We start from the raw sequence: 16,157 nt of genomic DNA, 5'->3' as shown, positions 1-16,157 counted from the left end.
AAGTCGTCTGAAAGTCGTCTGGAAGTCGTCTGGAAGTCGTCTGGACTTCCTAAAAGTCGTCTGGACTTCCTAAAAGTCGTCTGGACTTCCTAAAAGTCGTCTGGACTTCCTTGTAAAGTCGTCTGGAAGTCGTCTGAACTTCCTAAAAGTCTTCTGACAAAGTCGTCTGAACTTCCTGGAAGTCGTCTGGACTTCTTAGAAGTCGTCTGGACTTCTTAAAAGTCGTCTGGTCTTGTCTACTCAAGTGGAATCCAAGCTTGTCTTTGTAGAGGAATGATCTATAACAGTTTTGTTTGTGGTCTGTTTTGTGAATTGCATGTCTACTCTTTTAGTTATGAATTTTTTGTAAAATCAGTAATAATGTTTTCCAAGATGTATTAAATGTGCTAACAATGTGTTTACACATTTACAAATCAATGAAATAATAGACTTCAGTAACCTTTTTAATATCTTTGGATCTCTTATATGCAATAATAAACTCCAATGGCTTTTTTCTCATCTTAATAAACAAGAATGTTGGTAACTTCATACTGATACAACATTTTAAGAAGCATTTAACCCTTCTTCCAACTCATAACAATAGTCATCATTAATGTCTATAACAATAATACTTAAGAGATGGTAACTAACAATAGTAACTAGTCAAAGCATATCATATTTTTTATAAGTTTGCATTGAAAAACTTAGTCAAATTTAGTAAAACTAAAGGAGAGAACATATTTTGTAAATATGAGTTTTACATATCTTGAAGTTACTTATCACTCTTTAAAATACAAGTTATTCAAAAACTAACGTAGAAGACTTAAAAACTAGCGGAGAAGACGCAGACGACTTCAATCTAAGTTGTCCAGACGACTAAACTATACGTCGTCTGGTCAACGCAGAGGTTATTTTTGCAATTGACTTTGAAATCTGTTATTTCGGACGACTGAAAAATAAGTCGTCTACTATTGTTTGGTTAAAAAAAAAACTCCAAAAAGCTAGACGACTTACATTTCAGTCGTCATAGGTTAGTTTTGTATTTGACTGGATTATTTCAGAAGTTTGACTTTTCTGGACGACTTACATTTCAGTCGTCTAGTGGAAATTAAAATAATAATTTTTTTTTAAAAGTAGACGACTTACAGTTAAGTCGTCATAGGTTAGTTTTACAACTGAAAAAAAAACTTCAAGATTTAATTATATACAGACGACTTATAATTCAGTCGTCCACGAGACGACTAAAATGTAAGTCGTCCAGGATTTACGAGGTTTGACCAGAATATCGGAAAAAAAAATCCTGGACGACTTACAAGTAAGTCGTCTGGTGGACGACTGAATTATAAGTCGTCTGTGTATAATTAAATCTTGAAGTTTTTTTTTCAATTGCAAAACTAACCTATGACTACTTAATTGTAAGTCGTTTACTTTTATAAAAATATTATTATTTTAATTTTCGACAGACGACTGAAACGTATTTCGTCTGGGGAAGTCAAACTTCTGAAATTATCCAGTCAAATGCAAAACTAACCTATGACGACTGAAATGTAAGTCGTCTAGGTTCTTTGGAAATTTTTTTGAAACCAAACAATAGTAAACGACTTAACTTTCAGTCGTCTCAGGTTACAGATTTCAAAGTCAATTGCAAAAATAACCTCTGCGTTGACCAGACGACTTCCAGGTAAGTCGTCTACAACCAGACGACTTCCAGGTAAGTCGTCTACAACCAGACGACTTCCCAAGTAAGTCGTCTGACGAACAGATCTGGAAAAAAACTCGATGTCATACCTTAAATTGGTGAGATAAGTTTCTTAGCATATATAAGGCTTCTCCAAGCACACAGAATCACAAACGAAAGTCACCCACCCAGAATCGTTAGCTTCTATGACTCTATGAACCATAAAAATTTTAGAATCAAAATCTTGGGTTTTTTTAGCTCATTGTGGAGAGAAAGTGAGAGATATGTTGTGTTTAGTTCACAAGAATAGAAAAAGAAGAAGGGTAAATCGATTTTGGGAGCATTAAGAGCTTCAAATTGGTTGTTCATGGTGGTTGTGGTATTGATGATAATGGCAATCTTGTAATTACTTGAAGATGATGAGGGTGAGAGAGTAAAAATATCATTTTCGAAAAAAAAAAAATTGATGGCATTTTCGTAAATTATATGAATTTGTGGGGTGAATAGGGCAAAACCAATTTTCAAAAAAAAGGAAGGTTAGTTTTGTGTTTGACTTTAAGTTGTAGGTCAATTTTGCAAAAAGCCCATATAAATATGTATAAATATATATACACTATTCGAAAGATTTATAGATCTTCTTACAATTTTATTTGAAGTAAGAAATTCATACAACAATAATGAATATAATATATTTATATAACTTTTGGTGAGGAATCTGCTGTCAAGGAGCAAATAAATGAGAATTTTGGGTATAGGTAACTTGCTAAACACGAGAGTTTGTTCTGTGCTTGAAGATATGGTCTTATTTTTGCTACAACAAGTAGGTCCAACACATATAATATATTTACAAGTAGTGATTTCTTCAAAAAGAGAGTTTATGGATAGTCTAGGATCCAAAATTTTCTTTAAACTATATATTATTCTATAAATGAATTCTGCATATACACACGACCTTATTCTTGGCTGATTTTTTTTCTTTTCAAATGTTGGAGGATTATAATAGGGTTTATTTGCTAAATAACCAAAAAAAAATAATTAGATATGTAGTGAAAAGTTGGAGAGAGATAGGAAGAAAAATGACGAGAGAAATGATGTTTTTGGTTAGATAGTGTATTTGTGTTTTTTTTTTTGTATGGGTTATAGGAGCAAATTTTCTATTATAATATTTTTATGGTGTTTCATATCTTTGTGAATACAAAATTATTAGAAAAAGAAAAAAAGTTTCAATAACGACACTCCATCTCGTCACCTTTCTTGTTTGTGAAGATATATACTCTTTTAGTCATATACAAACTGCAATATCCTGATTGAAATTAATATTTTCTTGTACAAGGGTTTTTCTCCTACTTATAGTTGGGTGCCATTTTTAATTATGTTTACATGAATCTTACTACTAATTTGAGCTGTGGAACTAGAAACTAGAAAAGGAAAAAAATGATCAAGAATAGTCATAATCAAAATTTAGAAAACAGCGTTCAATAATTATATGTCACAAATGTATATACATACACCAATAATTAACGTGACGTCCAAGCAACCCCTCAAATATTATTTTAAAACCATTTTAATTTAATTTATATAATTTTATATAATTTTATATAGTTAAGTGTTTGTTTGTTCTTAAAACTTAACAATCACTTGCCCCTCTTTCTATATCACCTCATCATCTTTAGCTCTCTTTCTCTCTCGTTCTCTCGGTTCATCTTTTGATAGTTCTGCTGGTTCTGACTGTAATTAGATTTAGATATTGGTAGGTTATTGTAGAGGGAGAGATCAGTAATAGAAGAAAGATGAGTTGGTGTGATGATTCAGATGATAACTACGATCCCAATCTTGAAAGAGCATCCAACATTGATCATCCATCAATTCAACTCAAAAACCAATCTCAATCATGTGTCACGAGCGCTCCAGATTCCAAGATTATCGTTGATGCTCCCATCGTCATGACTTGTTCTTCTTGTGGACAAAAGATCCATCAACAAGACGAACAGGTTAATATATTTCAAGACTTGATTCACCTACATAACGTATACTTATCATCATTAATATATTAGGTATACATCATTTAATTCATATTTTGACATAACTGTTAATGTGATATAAATGAAATTTGATATAAGGTTGGCAGCATCAAAGATTTACCAAGCTTACCGGCAGGAGTCAAGTTCGACCCGTCGGATAAAGAGATCCTTATGCATTTGGAGGCGAAGGTCTCATCCGATAAAAGAAAACTTCATCCGTTGATCGATGAATTTATACCTACGCTTGAAGGGGAGAATGGAATTTGTTATACGCATCCTGAGAAACTTCCTGGTAAACCCTTCTCTTTGTGTTACTAAATTACGTAAAGAATTTTATTGAAATTAACAATTCTCACTAAATTTTATCGAAACTTTTTTTTTCAAGCTAACACTTGCTTTCATATGGATTTACAAAAATACTTTTGGGTTTACTCATTTGTATTAGGGTTTTAATTTCTTAAAGAGAAAATTGTAGAAACTGCAATCTTCTGAGATAATGATTATATTAGTTTTTGGTGGTACTAATACAGAAACTTATTAGTTTATCTATAAAAACAAATAATCAAATCTAGTAAAGTTTTGTGATTTGTGACAGATAGATTTTCTCTACAATTTTTGTGTAAGATTATAAAGATTAGAATCAAGTCCAAAATGATTGGTGACAAATCATATGCTTAAGTTATGTCAACAGGAGTAAGCAAAGACGGTCAAGTACGGCACTTCTTCCACCGGCCATCTAAGGCTTACACTACCGGAACACGAAAACGTAGAAAAGTGAGCACAGATGAGGAAGGCCACGAGACACGGTGGCACAAAACGGGCAAGACCCGACCCATTTTTTCCCAAGCAGGAGTAGACGGTTTCAAGAAAATCCTAGTGCTCTACACGAACTATGGTCGCCAGAAGAAGCCCGAGAAGACCAATTGGGTGATGCATCAGTATCACTTAGGCCACAGCGAGGATGAAAAAGACGGTGAACCAGTTCTCTCTAAAGTCTTTTACCAAACACAACCTAGGCAATGCGGTGGTTCGACCGAACCTAAACCGAAGAGTCGGGTAAACCTAAACCGATTTAGTTATGAAAATCATGCCGGTTTTGGGTATGAGCATGAAGGAAAAAATGAAGAGAACACGCAGGTGATTCGTTAAGGAGATGTGTCATGTTCATTTCTTAGTTTTACTTGTAACGCAAGTAAAGGTAAAGAAAGTTTTATGAAGAAGATATGAAACAAATAATATACAAATTAATGCAGGTACTTTGTGGAGTGAAGAAGGGGAAACGAATGATGTGAAAGAGTGAGCACATACTCTGTGTGTAGGTGTTGGGTATCTATCGTAGTAAGTTATCTTAAAGTGTTGGTGAGATCTTAGGTTTAACTTCTTTTTTGGGGATAAAATTGGGGAAGTAACTTTAACCTCAACACATATTACTAATGATCCTTGTTCTTATATTTTTGTTTTGCCTGAATAGATTCTGTCGAAAATACTGTAATAGATCTTCTTTTCATATTATTGAAACAAAATTAAGATAATAATAAAATGAAATTTCTTATTTCGCAAGAAGAGCTATTACAGTATTGAAAATAGTTTTGAAAATATTTTATGAAATCCTTTTAAATTTAAGTAATATTACTAAATAAATTTTGGAGGACAGGAGTAATTACTAAAAATTTGGGGTGCTGTTCATAATAAAATAAGTCAAGATCAGAGTGTCTTGTTTTGGACGCTAACTCTAGACTTGAGCTGGAATGTTTGAAGAAAACAAAAAAAATGGGGGGGGGGGGGGGGGGGGGGGGGCTCTGATACATATATAAATGATGCAGTGTTCGTTGAAGCTCACCTAAATTTAAACTGCTTAAACCCATTTTGCCCAAAATAGCTCTTTCTTTTTTGGTAACTAAGCCCAAAATAGCTTGCCTTGGTGGTTAACTTGTGTGATAAGCAAATATGAACTTGCAGGAATATTCAAAACATAGGAATAACTTCATAAGCAAGCATTCTTTCTCCAACTAAAGTTATAGGTGGAACTCGATAAAAAAGCCCGGTTAGGAATTGCTTCATTTCTTCAATTTATTAGCCTAAAAACGCGTTTCTATAGCTTTTTCACCGAAAGATTAATCAACGAATAGAGATATTGTACTTGTGTTAACTGATAAATTGCTTATTAAGTATGAATATATGATCGAGCAATCAAGGATTGAGATATCTGGAATAAGAAGAGGTTATGCGCAGATTTAGCGTATCCACAACACTGGTTTGCTTGAGTTTGGTTTCTAAGAAAAGGACATTTCATAAATGACAAAGACATATTTAACTTTTCATTACATTTAGTTGGTTTAAGTGATATGCTGTTTCCACCCATTATTTTCCATAATACAACTTATTAAATACCAGTCTCAGAAGCATTCTTAGACTAAAATTCTGAAATAAATTATCCGTGGATGTCTCAACCTTACGGAACTTAACTGGAAAGGCATCGGTATCGTCATCATCATCGTTAAGAACAAGTATGGGGTCACCGTAAAAGCTGGTGGTGGTACCAACACTCTTAATACCGTTTATAGCCGAGTAACTCTGGTAATGAACGAGCTTGTAAGTATTTTGTTCGTTTCCATATTTCTGAATCCTAAAAAAGCTATCTTTCCTGCTAGAGCTACCACCAGTCGTTACATAACGCTTGTTGGTACACGACGACGAGGATTCAACTTTCCATATCTTTGAGGAAGGGCATGGCCAGATCAGTGACTCAAAAGCGATTGTTAGGTTCGTGTTTATCCATATATCATTGCCTCTGTCGAAGAATGGAGTAGAGAAAGTAATAGGTAGGCCTGGTTGAAATGGAAGGACTGTTTGGACAATACCTAGTTGACACAAATGGGCTAAGTCAATGCTTGTTGGGACAAGACCGCCTTCTTTCTTGCCTGAAGCTGGTTGGATGAAGTACAGGGTCTGTCTTTGAATGGGGTTTCCGTTTGCGTCTTTGACGTGTTTTACTTCTGCCCCGGTTGTTACCGCAGCAGCCGAGACTAGAAGGAACAAAGAGATTAATAAGAATGGGATTGCTGTCTTATTGTTATTCATAGTGACTCTTGGGTGACTTGAGTCTGAAGCAAACAATTTGGTATGGTATTTATATCAGCAGACATTAATTTTTTTAATTATAAATGTAAAAAATAGCTTCGGAGTTGTGAGTATATTTTATAAAGTATCGGTGGGAAGGTGTTTATGAAATCTATTTTTGTTTGCTTTAATTGGCAACACGAGAAAGATTATTCACATAAATGAAAAAAAAATCATGGAACCTAGCTAAAAGATGAATATGATAAAGACTAAAGCCACCGACAACTCATGGAAACAAGATGTCCAACGACAGCAGCATCAGCATGTGACTCAACAGAGCCGTGCGAGCCATAATAGCATACATAAGCGATTAAAACAAAATATGCCCTCATTCATAAAAAGATGTCTTAACAAATCAGTCACTTAAATCCTTAAAATGAGATATAAGAAAGAAAAAATGAGATGAAGCTACTTTGTTAATATGAAACCTTGAATTTAAATAAAAAAACTCGAATTTGAGAACATGTTCGTAAGTAAGAAGAAGCCGGTCAGCTAAGTTTAAATCTTTTTTATGTTTTAAATAAATTTTAATAGTGAACTAATAATAGATTAATAAATGTATTTATTTGTTGTGGCTCATATCTTGCTTACTAATATGATTTATAAAGTTTTATAACTGAACCCATATCAACATATACTATTACTCTTCTTACACAGATATTTCATTGAGAAAAGGGATTTCAAGTTTCGATTAAAAAAAAATCTCCAAAGTATCACAACTTACAGCTAATAAGAAACAAGAAAAAGTAAAAAGGAAAACAGAGCAAGAAAGTAATATACTATTACTTGAGATTAGTAAGTACTAGTTACATATATGGTATATGGTATTAAGTTTTATTTTAAAAAAAATTGATGCCCTAAGCCAATGTTTCTTTTTGGTGAAAGGAGGCACGGCTCTGTGACTCAATGGTGGTTGTGCCCCTGAATCCTGATATGCTTTTATGGTAAAAAAACTATGATGCACAAGACGTTGAAATTTAGTGATCGTTCATTTCAAGTATTAAACAAGTACATCATTCACCGTTTCTTAGAAAACCCTACAATGACTCAAAGCCCTACAATGACTCAAAGCTCAAGTTTTATCAAAAGAAGGTGTTGAAGTTTCGTCTTTTACTTAATCCTGCACAAGAGAAATTTGAAACTGAAGTGAAGAGCAAAGACAGAGGCGCATATGATAAGTGCAAACGAAGAAGAAGAAGAATACATCTTTGTCTACACATTTTGTTCTCCTAGTGTGAAAAACAAAGGCTATTAGCCTATTACTATACTCGGGCCTAGTTCTACTTTTCGTGACTTAATTACGGGCCTCTCTTTTTGACATTATCTTCCTCTCTTTTTCTTCTTCAAGACTTTATTGTTTTCGTGTCTATAAAGAGTGAAACGTGTTAAGTTTGCTAATCAATTATGATTCTCATGCTACTAAGAGGAATATACATAAAAGATTTCATAGCGTCACTATAATTCAAGGAAAGAATACATTTTTATTTTGTTGTTCCTTGTAGAAATTAACAAATAAATACCTTTATACCCATAACGTGTTTTCCTTAGATTCAAGTCACTCAAGAATCACTATGAAAAAGTCCGTTAGATATTGAAGATCTAAGATGTCCGTCCTGAAGTAGTCGCTGATGTAGTTGATGAAACAGACGTCGTGGTGAGTGGTAAATACCTTGTGGAATCAATGTTTTGAGCTGGAGTCGTGTAGATTTGGAGAACAAGAGAATATCTTGGAGATAAGGAAAGATGAATAAACTTGAGGAACAAGCTTATGACTTAAAGAAAGAGAAATAAGTGCATTCCAAGAAAAAAAAGTTGCACTTATTGTTATGAAAGATGTCCATACATGTTGTCTTGAAGACTAGAGTTTCGGGAACATGGAGAATAACTATAAGATAGCTATGGGGTCGTCTGTATAGATACAGAGACACAGTACTGGCTAATCTTATAGAGAGAGATAAGCTCTTGTAAGTGTTCTGGGGTCGTACTGAAGCAGTGGCTGAAGTACTTGACGGGATAGAAACATAAGCGGGTAGCTTAGGAATCCTTCAGTGTTGTGTGTTAGGGTGTTAACACTAGACGAGTAAAGCTGAATAAACAAGGTCTTGTAATAGAATGTTTAAAGGAGATTCTAATAAAGCAGAGTGTTTGCTTGTATTATTTTGTCTCTTGAGTTATCTTCTGCAATACTATTATAGTGTCATCTTGCACTAACAAGTGGTATCAAAGCGGGGCACTTAAGTTATCGGTGTTATCCTGAAGGGGAAGATAGACACGATTATTTTTATGCAGAAGGCGATCGTGTTGAATGCGGACCAATATGGTCATCGGAAGGCTCGCATGAAGCAAATGATTCGAGGAATCAATGAAGATGCGTGGACAGCTGTGGAGATTGGTTGGGAAGAGCCTACCATAGTCACATGAGGTGAGAAGAAGCCAAAGCCAAAACAGGATTGGTCAGAGGCAGAACACAATGCATCTAAGTTTAAGGCAAAGGCGTTGTCGGTGATTTTTGGAGCGGTTGAAGCAGAACAGTTCCAGCTGATTCAGGGGAGTACTTCAGCTAAAGAGGCGTGGGAGATCCTGATGAATTCGTTTGAAGGAGATGAGAGTGTCAAGAGGACACGTCTGGATCATTTTGGGTCGCAGTTTGAGAATCTCAGGTGCTCTGATAATGATTATGTGGCGAGCTTCAGTGCCAAACTCAGTTGTATGGTGCATGAAGCATTTGTATTTGGGAATAAGTACAAGGAGAAGAAGCTGGTAAAGAAGTTACTACGCTGTCTTCCAACGAATTTTGTAGCTCACAAGGCGATCTTGCAGATGACTACAAACACGGATGAGCTCAAGTTTGACAAGCTTGTGGGTATGCTGAAGGCAGAAGAGATGGAGACAGACAATAGTTCAGTCTCTACATCAAGCAGTGCACCAAAGAGTGTGGCGCTTGTAGCTGACAGAAATGGTGATAGATCTCTGACTATTGAAAATGCCATGGGTATGTTGGCGAGGAATCTGGGTAAGTATATGAATCCCTCGGGTGGAAGAAATCAGTATGGTCGCCAGGGAGGTGATCGTGGCAATGATAGAAGGAGAGAAAGTCTCAGATGCTATGAGTGTGGAGGCGTTGGTAACTGTCCTGTAGCACAACGAAGAGAACTTAAGTGTTCAGAGTGCAGAAGTGTTGGACACACACATCATGAATATCCAAACTCAAAGAAGGAAAAAAGAGTTCCATTGCAGTCGTCTGATGATCCAGAGTCTGAAGAAGATGGAAAGGTGATGAAGAACCTTCTTGCATTTGGTGCACGCAAGAAGGAATCCAGTGAGTCTTCGGATTCAGATGCTACAGATGAGGAGGAGTATCACGTAGTGCTAAATAAGTGGTTGAATCTCAAGAATGAGAATCTGAAGTTGCAACACGAATTGGTGCAGGGCCGAAAGCAGTATGATGATCTTGCTGAAGAACTTGCTGTTGTCATGAAAAGAATGAGTCTATCGAGAAAGAGATTAGCAAGCTGAGTGAAGTTGATACTGGTGAACAAGAGAGAGCAAAGATGCTGGAAAGTGATTTGGCCGAGAATTGCAACATATCAAGATGCTCAACAGTTGATCCAAGGACTTGGATAAGATACTCTCGATGGGACAACCAGCCAAGGTGAAGTGGAGACTGGGATATCGAGGAGCTGAGAGTACTAAGGAAGTACAACAGAAGGGGCTATCACATCTTGTGCATGAGAGCACATCAAAAAGTGGAGCCAAAGAAGCTTGTCAGGAAGTACGTCGGGACGTACGACAGGGAGTAAGACATGAAGTTCTATAGCGCGCAGCTGTGAGTAACAAGCCGAAAGTAGTACATCAGTGCAACAATATGAAGGTCAGACATGAGGTTCTGAAGCATGGTTGTGCACCTGGTACAAGGAAGGAGATAGATCAGTGTATCAGCAACTGTGTCAGACCAAGTAAGAAGCAACATCGGATGTGATGTTGGTTCTGTGGGAAGGTTGAACACAAGAAGATGGAGTGTTTTGCTCATGAGAAGAGCAAAAACATGGCCAAGAAAGTGAACAAGACGTTCACTAAACCCAAGAGGGTTGGAGAAGTTCTCTTAGCCAAGAGTGGCTTACTTGATGAGGTCAATGAAGAGACGTCATGAGAAGGGTACAGCTCTGTTAAGAGTGATCTTGAGGTTGATCAAGAAGCATAAAGTCTGGAGTCAGGACACGAGGTTGTTTGTGGCACAAAGGGAAAGGAGATCGAAATGCATCAGGAAGTGATGCGAGGTGATCTTCAGGAGTGTGATAGTGAAATCACTCCAAGACAATTGCAACGAGTGCAGAGGGCACTCGGTGTGGATGGGAAAGGGATCATGGTCAAGAAGACGACACATGAAGGAAGCCAGATCCTCAACAAAAGCTGGTCGAAGGGTAGCTTGACAGGTGCGTCAGGTCGTGATGCAGTACTTGTTATTCCGCTGCAGCAGGGACTGTGTCATGATTATACATGGAGAACCAGACGGCTGGGTCTGTATGGCTTGACATCTAAGCATCTGTTTTAGCTTAGTATGCAATCAAGCAAGGGGAGTATGGTGATGTTTTGGTATAGAGAATGCATATCTCATGGGGGAGAAAAGCTTGTGTGGTGCACATCGTGTGGGGGAGAAAAGCACATTTGGTGTTGAAGTTTCCAGGTGGGGAACGTGGTTGCTGAAGCAGAAGAATATTGTGCTTGATCGGCACATAAAGCTAAAAGGGGAGATTAAAGATGTAAGATGTCCGCCCTGAAATAGTCACTGACGTAGTTGCTTAAGCAGACGTCGTGTGAGTGGTGAAGACCATGTGGAGTCAAGGTGCTGAGCTGGAGTCGTGTAGACTTGGAAAGCAAGAGAGTATCTTGGAGATAAGGAAAGAAGAAAAAACTTGAAGGGCAAGTTTATGACTTAAAGAAAGAGAAATAAATGCATTCCAATAAAAGGAAAGTTGCACTTATTGTTATGGAAGATGTCCATAATGTTGCCTTGGAGACTAGGGTTTCAGGAACATGGAGAATAATTATAAGATAGCTATGGGGTCATCTGTATAGAGACAGAGACACAAAGGATGATCTTATAGAGAGAGATAAGCTCTTGGAAGTGTTCTGGGATCGTACTGAAGCAGTGACTGAAGTACTTGACGGGAAAGAAACATAAGTAGGTAGCTTAGGAATCCTTCAGTGTCGTGTGTTAGGGTGTTAACACTAGACGAGTAAAACTGAATAAAGAAGATCTTGTAATAGATTGTTTAAAGAAATTCTAATAAAGCAAAGTGTTTGTTTGTATTGTTTTGTTTCTTGAATTATCTTCTGCAGTGCTATTGTAGTGTCATCTTGCACTAACAGATATCTCACCCTCGTTCATCTTTTTTCTCTTCGTCAGGACCGTGCATTGCTTAAGGTGTTGTCAAAAAGAAAGCATTTGTCCCAGATCCTAAATAATTTATCTCTTTGTTTCTTAAAAGCTATCATCTTCAAAGTGCCATTTCAATTTATATTTATTTTAACTTAATGTATTAATTTTAAAAATAATTTATTTATCGAAAATATTATTAGTTAAATAGATATAATTAATAAAAAACACAAATGCATTTATATTACTTTTACGGCAATTCTCTCAAATAGCAATTCTTAAGTTTTTGTCACAAAATAGACTTCAATAAAGAGAAATCACCAAAATAGCTACTTTTATTTTGAAAATTTTAATATGTATTTTTTAAAAAAAATTTGAAGTTCTATCCTCAAACTTTCACATTTTAACTCTAAACCCTAAGTCTAAATTAGTTAACCTTAGGGTATAAATATATTTTTGCTTTTTAATATAAATTTATTTGGTCATTTTCTTCATTGGGAGCTATTTTTGTTACAAAAAATTAAAAAGTGCTATTTTAGAAAATTTCTTTTATTTTTAATATGTGTGAAAGTGTCAAAATGATACTTTTGATAAAACAGGGAAATAATTATTAGAAGGTTTTTAATTTGGAAATTGATTTAATTAAAAAAAAAATTGTGAATATCTGGTTGGGATAATAGTTAAGTGAGTAAAATTACTCTGAGAAGTCTATAGGTTAACTTTTGTTTTAACTTTTTTTTCTTTGAAGTAAGACTTTTTAAAAAGAAAACTAGCTTTTGATCCGTGCGCCTGCGCGGATGTATATTTTTCATAGAATTAATTGTTTATAGAAATTAAATAATACAGATATAAATACATTTTTCCATATTACATATTTGTTTAATATCACATATGTCTGCGCACATCTTTTTGGTTTTTTTATAATATTATTTTCCGACAATTACAAATATATTTCAATACACAACAAATATATGGTTTCAGTTGTGATACTTTAGTTTATTATTCAGACCATTTTTTTATATCGTGCTATATATTTTTCTTATTGGACGTCTGTTGCATCAGTTAGACAGTAATATTTTTTTAATTTAATTATGTATTAATATACAGTGTTAACATAAATTATATATATATGTATGTATTTTATATTATATATATGCATTATTTTTAAACCACATAAATTGAAAAAATCAAATATAAATTTTACAGAAAGTAAAGTATACATAAATTTTGTATCTGAAATTTAATTTGATAAAAATATACACCCACCCAAATCACTTTCTTATTTATTAATTTCATATTTATTAACATTGGGATATATCAATTGATTTTGTCGTGCATTATAAATACATTAACATTATGACCCAAAATATAAGCTGTTAATTAAGCCCAGTTTACAAGTAAAAAACAGAATTCATTTTTACGGATATATCCCCACTAAGTCTTCTGAGATCCTGTTAAGTCTTCTGGACGACGTCCACGGAAGTCGTCTGGTATAGTTGATCTTAAAAATAATTTATAAATTTTGTAAAACATATTTTGATAAGCGAAAAATTAAAATCATGTAATTATAAACAGTTTTAAGTGATTCGCTATAAATTAAGATATAATAAAATTGAATTGTTTTCAACATAGATGAGTAAAAGTAGTGAATCATGATATTCTTTGGTCTAGGATTTGACAACATATGTTGTAGTATTGTATGTATTCTTAGGGTTAAATTTTGGAAAACTTAAATGTTTTTACATGTGATTATTTCTGTATATAGTAAACATTTTTAAGTTTAATTTGATTTTATGAAGTGTTAAGTTAGTTAATTTAGTTTAGGGGTTATGTTTAGGGTCTAGACGACTAACATGTAAGTCGTTTGGGAAGTCTTCTAACTCCCGCTAAAAATATTTTAGTGTCCCTCTAAAAATGTTAAAGACTTCTGGGCAACTTATATTTTTATATTAGAAATATTTTTCACAGACACACATTCAAAAACTTTAAAATTAACACATAATTGTTATTTTTCGTTTGTACTTTAACATGTAAATGTTGTCAACATATATTGATCTATTAGATTTTTTTTATTAACTGAATTATTTATGACACAAATACTGAAATAATAAAACAAACTAATAAAATAGCTTTAAAAATATTTCACAGAAACACACATTTCAAAAACATTAAAAATAACATGTAATTGTTGTTGGCGTTTTGTACTTTAACATGTAATTGCTGTCGAGATCTTATTCTATTAGATTCTCTAAAATTACGTCTTATTCATCTTATTCTATTATATTTTCTTAAAATTATTAACTAAAATTTTTAATTACACAAATAATAAAAGAACAAAATAAATTAATAAATACTTATTTCTCACAAACACACATTTTGAAAACATTAAAATTAACATGTAATGGTTATTGTTGACTTCAACATGTAATTGTTGTCAACATCTTTTTCTATAAGATTCCTTAAAATTATATTTTTCTATAAGATTCCTTACAATTATATTTTTCTATAAGATTCCATAAAGTTATTGATGACATAAAAAATTAAATGACAAAACACACTAATATAATACGTTTATAAATATTTAACACATACACATATTTTGAAAACATTAAAATTAATATGTAAGTGTTGTTGTCATTTTGTATTTCAAAATGTAACTGTTCTCGACATCTTATTCTATTATATTCTTTAAAATTATTAAAAGAAATTATCGATTACAGAAATAATGAAATGAAACAAACACAATAATTGTCAAAACATAAATAACAAAAGGTTGTCGTCCTTCTATTATTATCAGAAGAGTTTCATGGGTGCTCTTAAGAGGTCCAAAGCCAAGTTACTCTTGCTTAAAAGAAAATTGTCTATTCGATTTTTTGGGTAATCTAGCATAATATTTAATTCTTAATCACTGTACTATGCAAACAATTTAGTTAATCATCATCTCCTGCAATGATCAATTTGTCCTTATCTTAGAGTAGTGACTCAAACACCTCGATAATTGATAATATGTCGGTTGTATATGTTGTTCTCATTTTTCTAATTAAAAGGAAAAAAAAAAGACAATTGAGAAAACTGAAAATTCAATTGAAAAAACACTAAATTGATAATTTTTATCGTCATTGCTATAGTCTTGGTTCAGCTCCCTCAACTATTCTCACATACTTTTAGTTATGTGATTAAATTTAGATATTAAAAACACAATTAGCCACCATGAATATGACAAATGGAGAGAAGACTATCTTTAACATTTTTTGTCAAAGGTTTTCACCTTTTCTTCAAAATTTTCATATGTTTTTGCTCAACTTTTTCCTAATTTTTTTAATGAAATTTTCTTGAGAATCCGCCTTGAATAAACTAACACTAATGCTACTTTTATATGTAAATGACTTTTAAACTATTTTACCTCCACCACTCACGCAAAAACCATTGTCTGAAGTCAGTTAAAGTCATTCTTCTTTCATTTAATGTCAATACCAAAACCCTGATTCACATCCCTAAGATCATATACACCAGTCAAAACTGCACAAAACTTGTTCACTAAACGAAAAATTCCCCTCTCTTCCTTATAAAATTTACAATATATATAATTTCTTAAAACGAATTCTCTGCATTCATTATGAGTTCAAAGCAGAAAGGTAAAAACAAAGCGGCGGATTCCACCTCGACCAAAGTCCCATTGGAATTACCGTTGTTTGGGAACACGAAACTCCCTCCCAACTACGATCCCATGAGGGTTACAAGTTGTAGTAACTTGGCACTGAAGCATTACAACTCAAGATATCAAGTGGGGGGAGTTTATTGCTTATGGTCCCAAAAAACCACACGGTATCGAATCCTACGGTAGCACATACTACAAAATCAAGAGAGAAACTGTTAGATGCCAAGGTGCTCCGAACCCAGCTGGATGTTATGAATTTGTTGTGAATGATCCCACTAAGTAAGCGTTACGGTAGGACAAATTTCATTTTAGTATTTTTAAGTT

General features: G+C 33.9%; 2 protein-coding genes across 3 annotated transcripts; one reads left to right on the top strand and one right to left on the bottom strand.

Moving 5' to 3' along the window:
• Nucleotides 1-3,272: 3,272 nt before the first annotated feature.
• LOC106356340 (NAC domain-containing protein 10-like) lies at nucleotides 3,273-5,233 on the top strand. Of its 2 annotated transcripts, XM_013796105.3 has the most exons (4): nucleotides 3,273-3,648; nucleotides 3,778-3,970; nucleotides 4,370-4,815; nucleotides 4,932-5,233. In XM_013796105.3, exons 1-4 carry the CDS (start codon nucleotides 3,448-3,450, stop codon nucleotides 4,968-4,970), a joined length of 879 nt encoding a protein of 292 aa, XP_013651559.2. In that variant the 5' UTR covers nucleotides 3,273-3,447; the 3' UTR covers nucleotides 4,971-5,233.
• A 732-nt stretch (nucleotides 5,234-5,965) lies between these two features.
• Nucleotides 5,966-6,823, bottom strand: LOC106356341 (kunitz trypsin inhibitor 2-like). Its single transcript, XM_013796106.3, has one exon. It carries the CDS (start codon nucleotides 6,757-6,759, stop codon nucleotides 6,040-6,042), a length of 720 nt encoding a protein of 239 aa, XP_013651560.2. The 5' UTR covers nucleotides 6,760-6,823; the 3' UTR covers nucleotides 5,966-6,039.
• Between the last annotated feature and the right edge of the window lie 9,334 nt (nucleotides 6,824-16,157).

Source organism: Brassica napus, chromosome A7 (genome assembly GCF_020379485.1).
Source record: "Brassica napus cultivar Da-Ae chromosome A7, Da-Ae, whole genome shotgun sequence".
In the NCBI taxonomy this organism is placed as follows: Eukaryota; Viridiplantae; Streptophyta; class Magnoliopsida; order Brassicales; family Brassicaceae; genus Brassica; species Brassica napus.
This window is presented reverse-complemented; position numbering and strand designations above follow the sequence as displayed.

What these genes read in the sequence shown, in the direction of transcription:
- LOC106356340 (XM_013796105.3), top strand. Translation starts at nt 3,448, where the DNA reads ATGAGTTGGTGTGATGATTCAGATGATAACTACGATCCCAATCTTGAA. An exon ending in GCATCCTGAGAAACTTCCTG is followed by an intron (nt 3,971 to 4,369) that starts GTAAACCCTTCT and finishes TTATGTCAACAG; the next exon opens with GAGTAAGCAAAGACGGTCAA. An exon ending in AAAATGAAGAGAACACGCAG is followed by an intron (nt 4,816 to 4,931) that starts GTGATTCGTTAA and finishes AAATTAATGCAG; the next exon opens with GTACTTTGTGGAGTGAAGAA.
- LOC106356341 (XM_013796106.3), bottom strand. Translation starts at nt 6,759, where the DNA reads ATGAATAACAATAAGACAGCAATCCCATTCTTATTAATCTCTTTGTTC.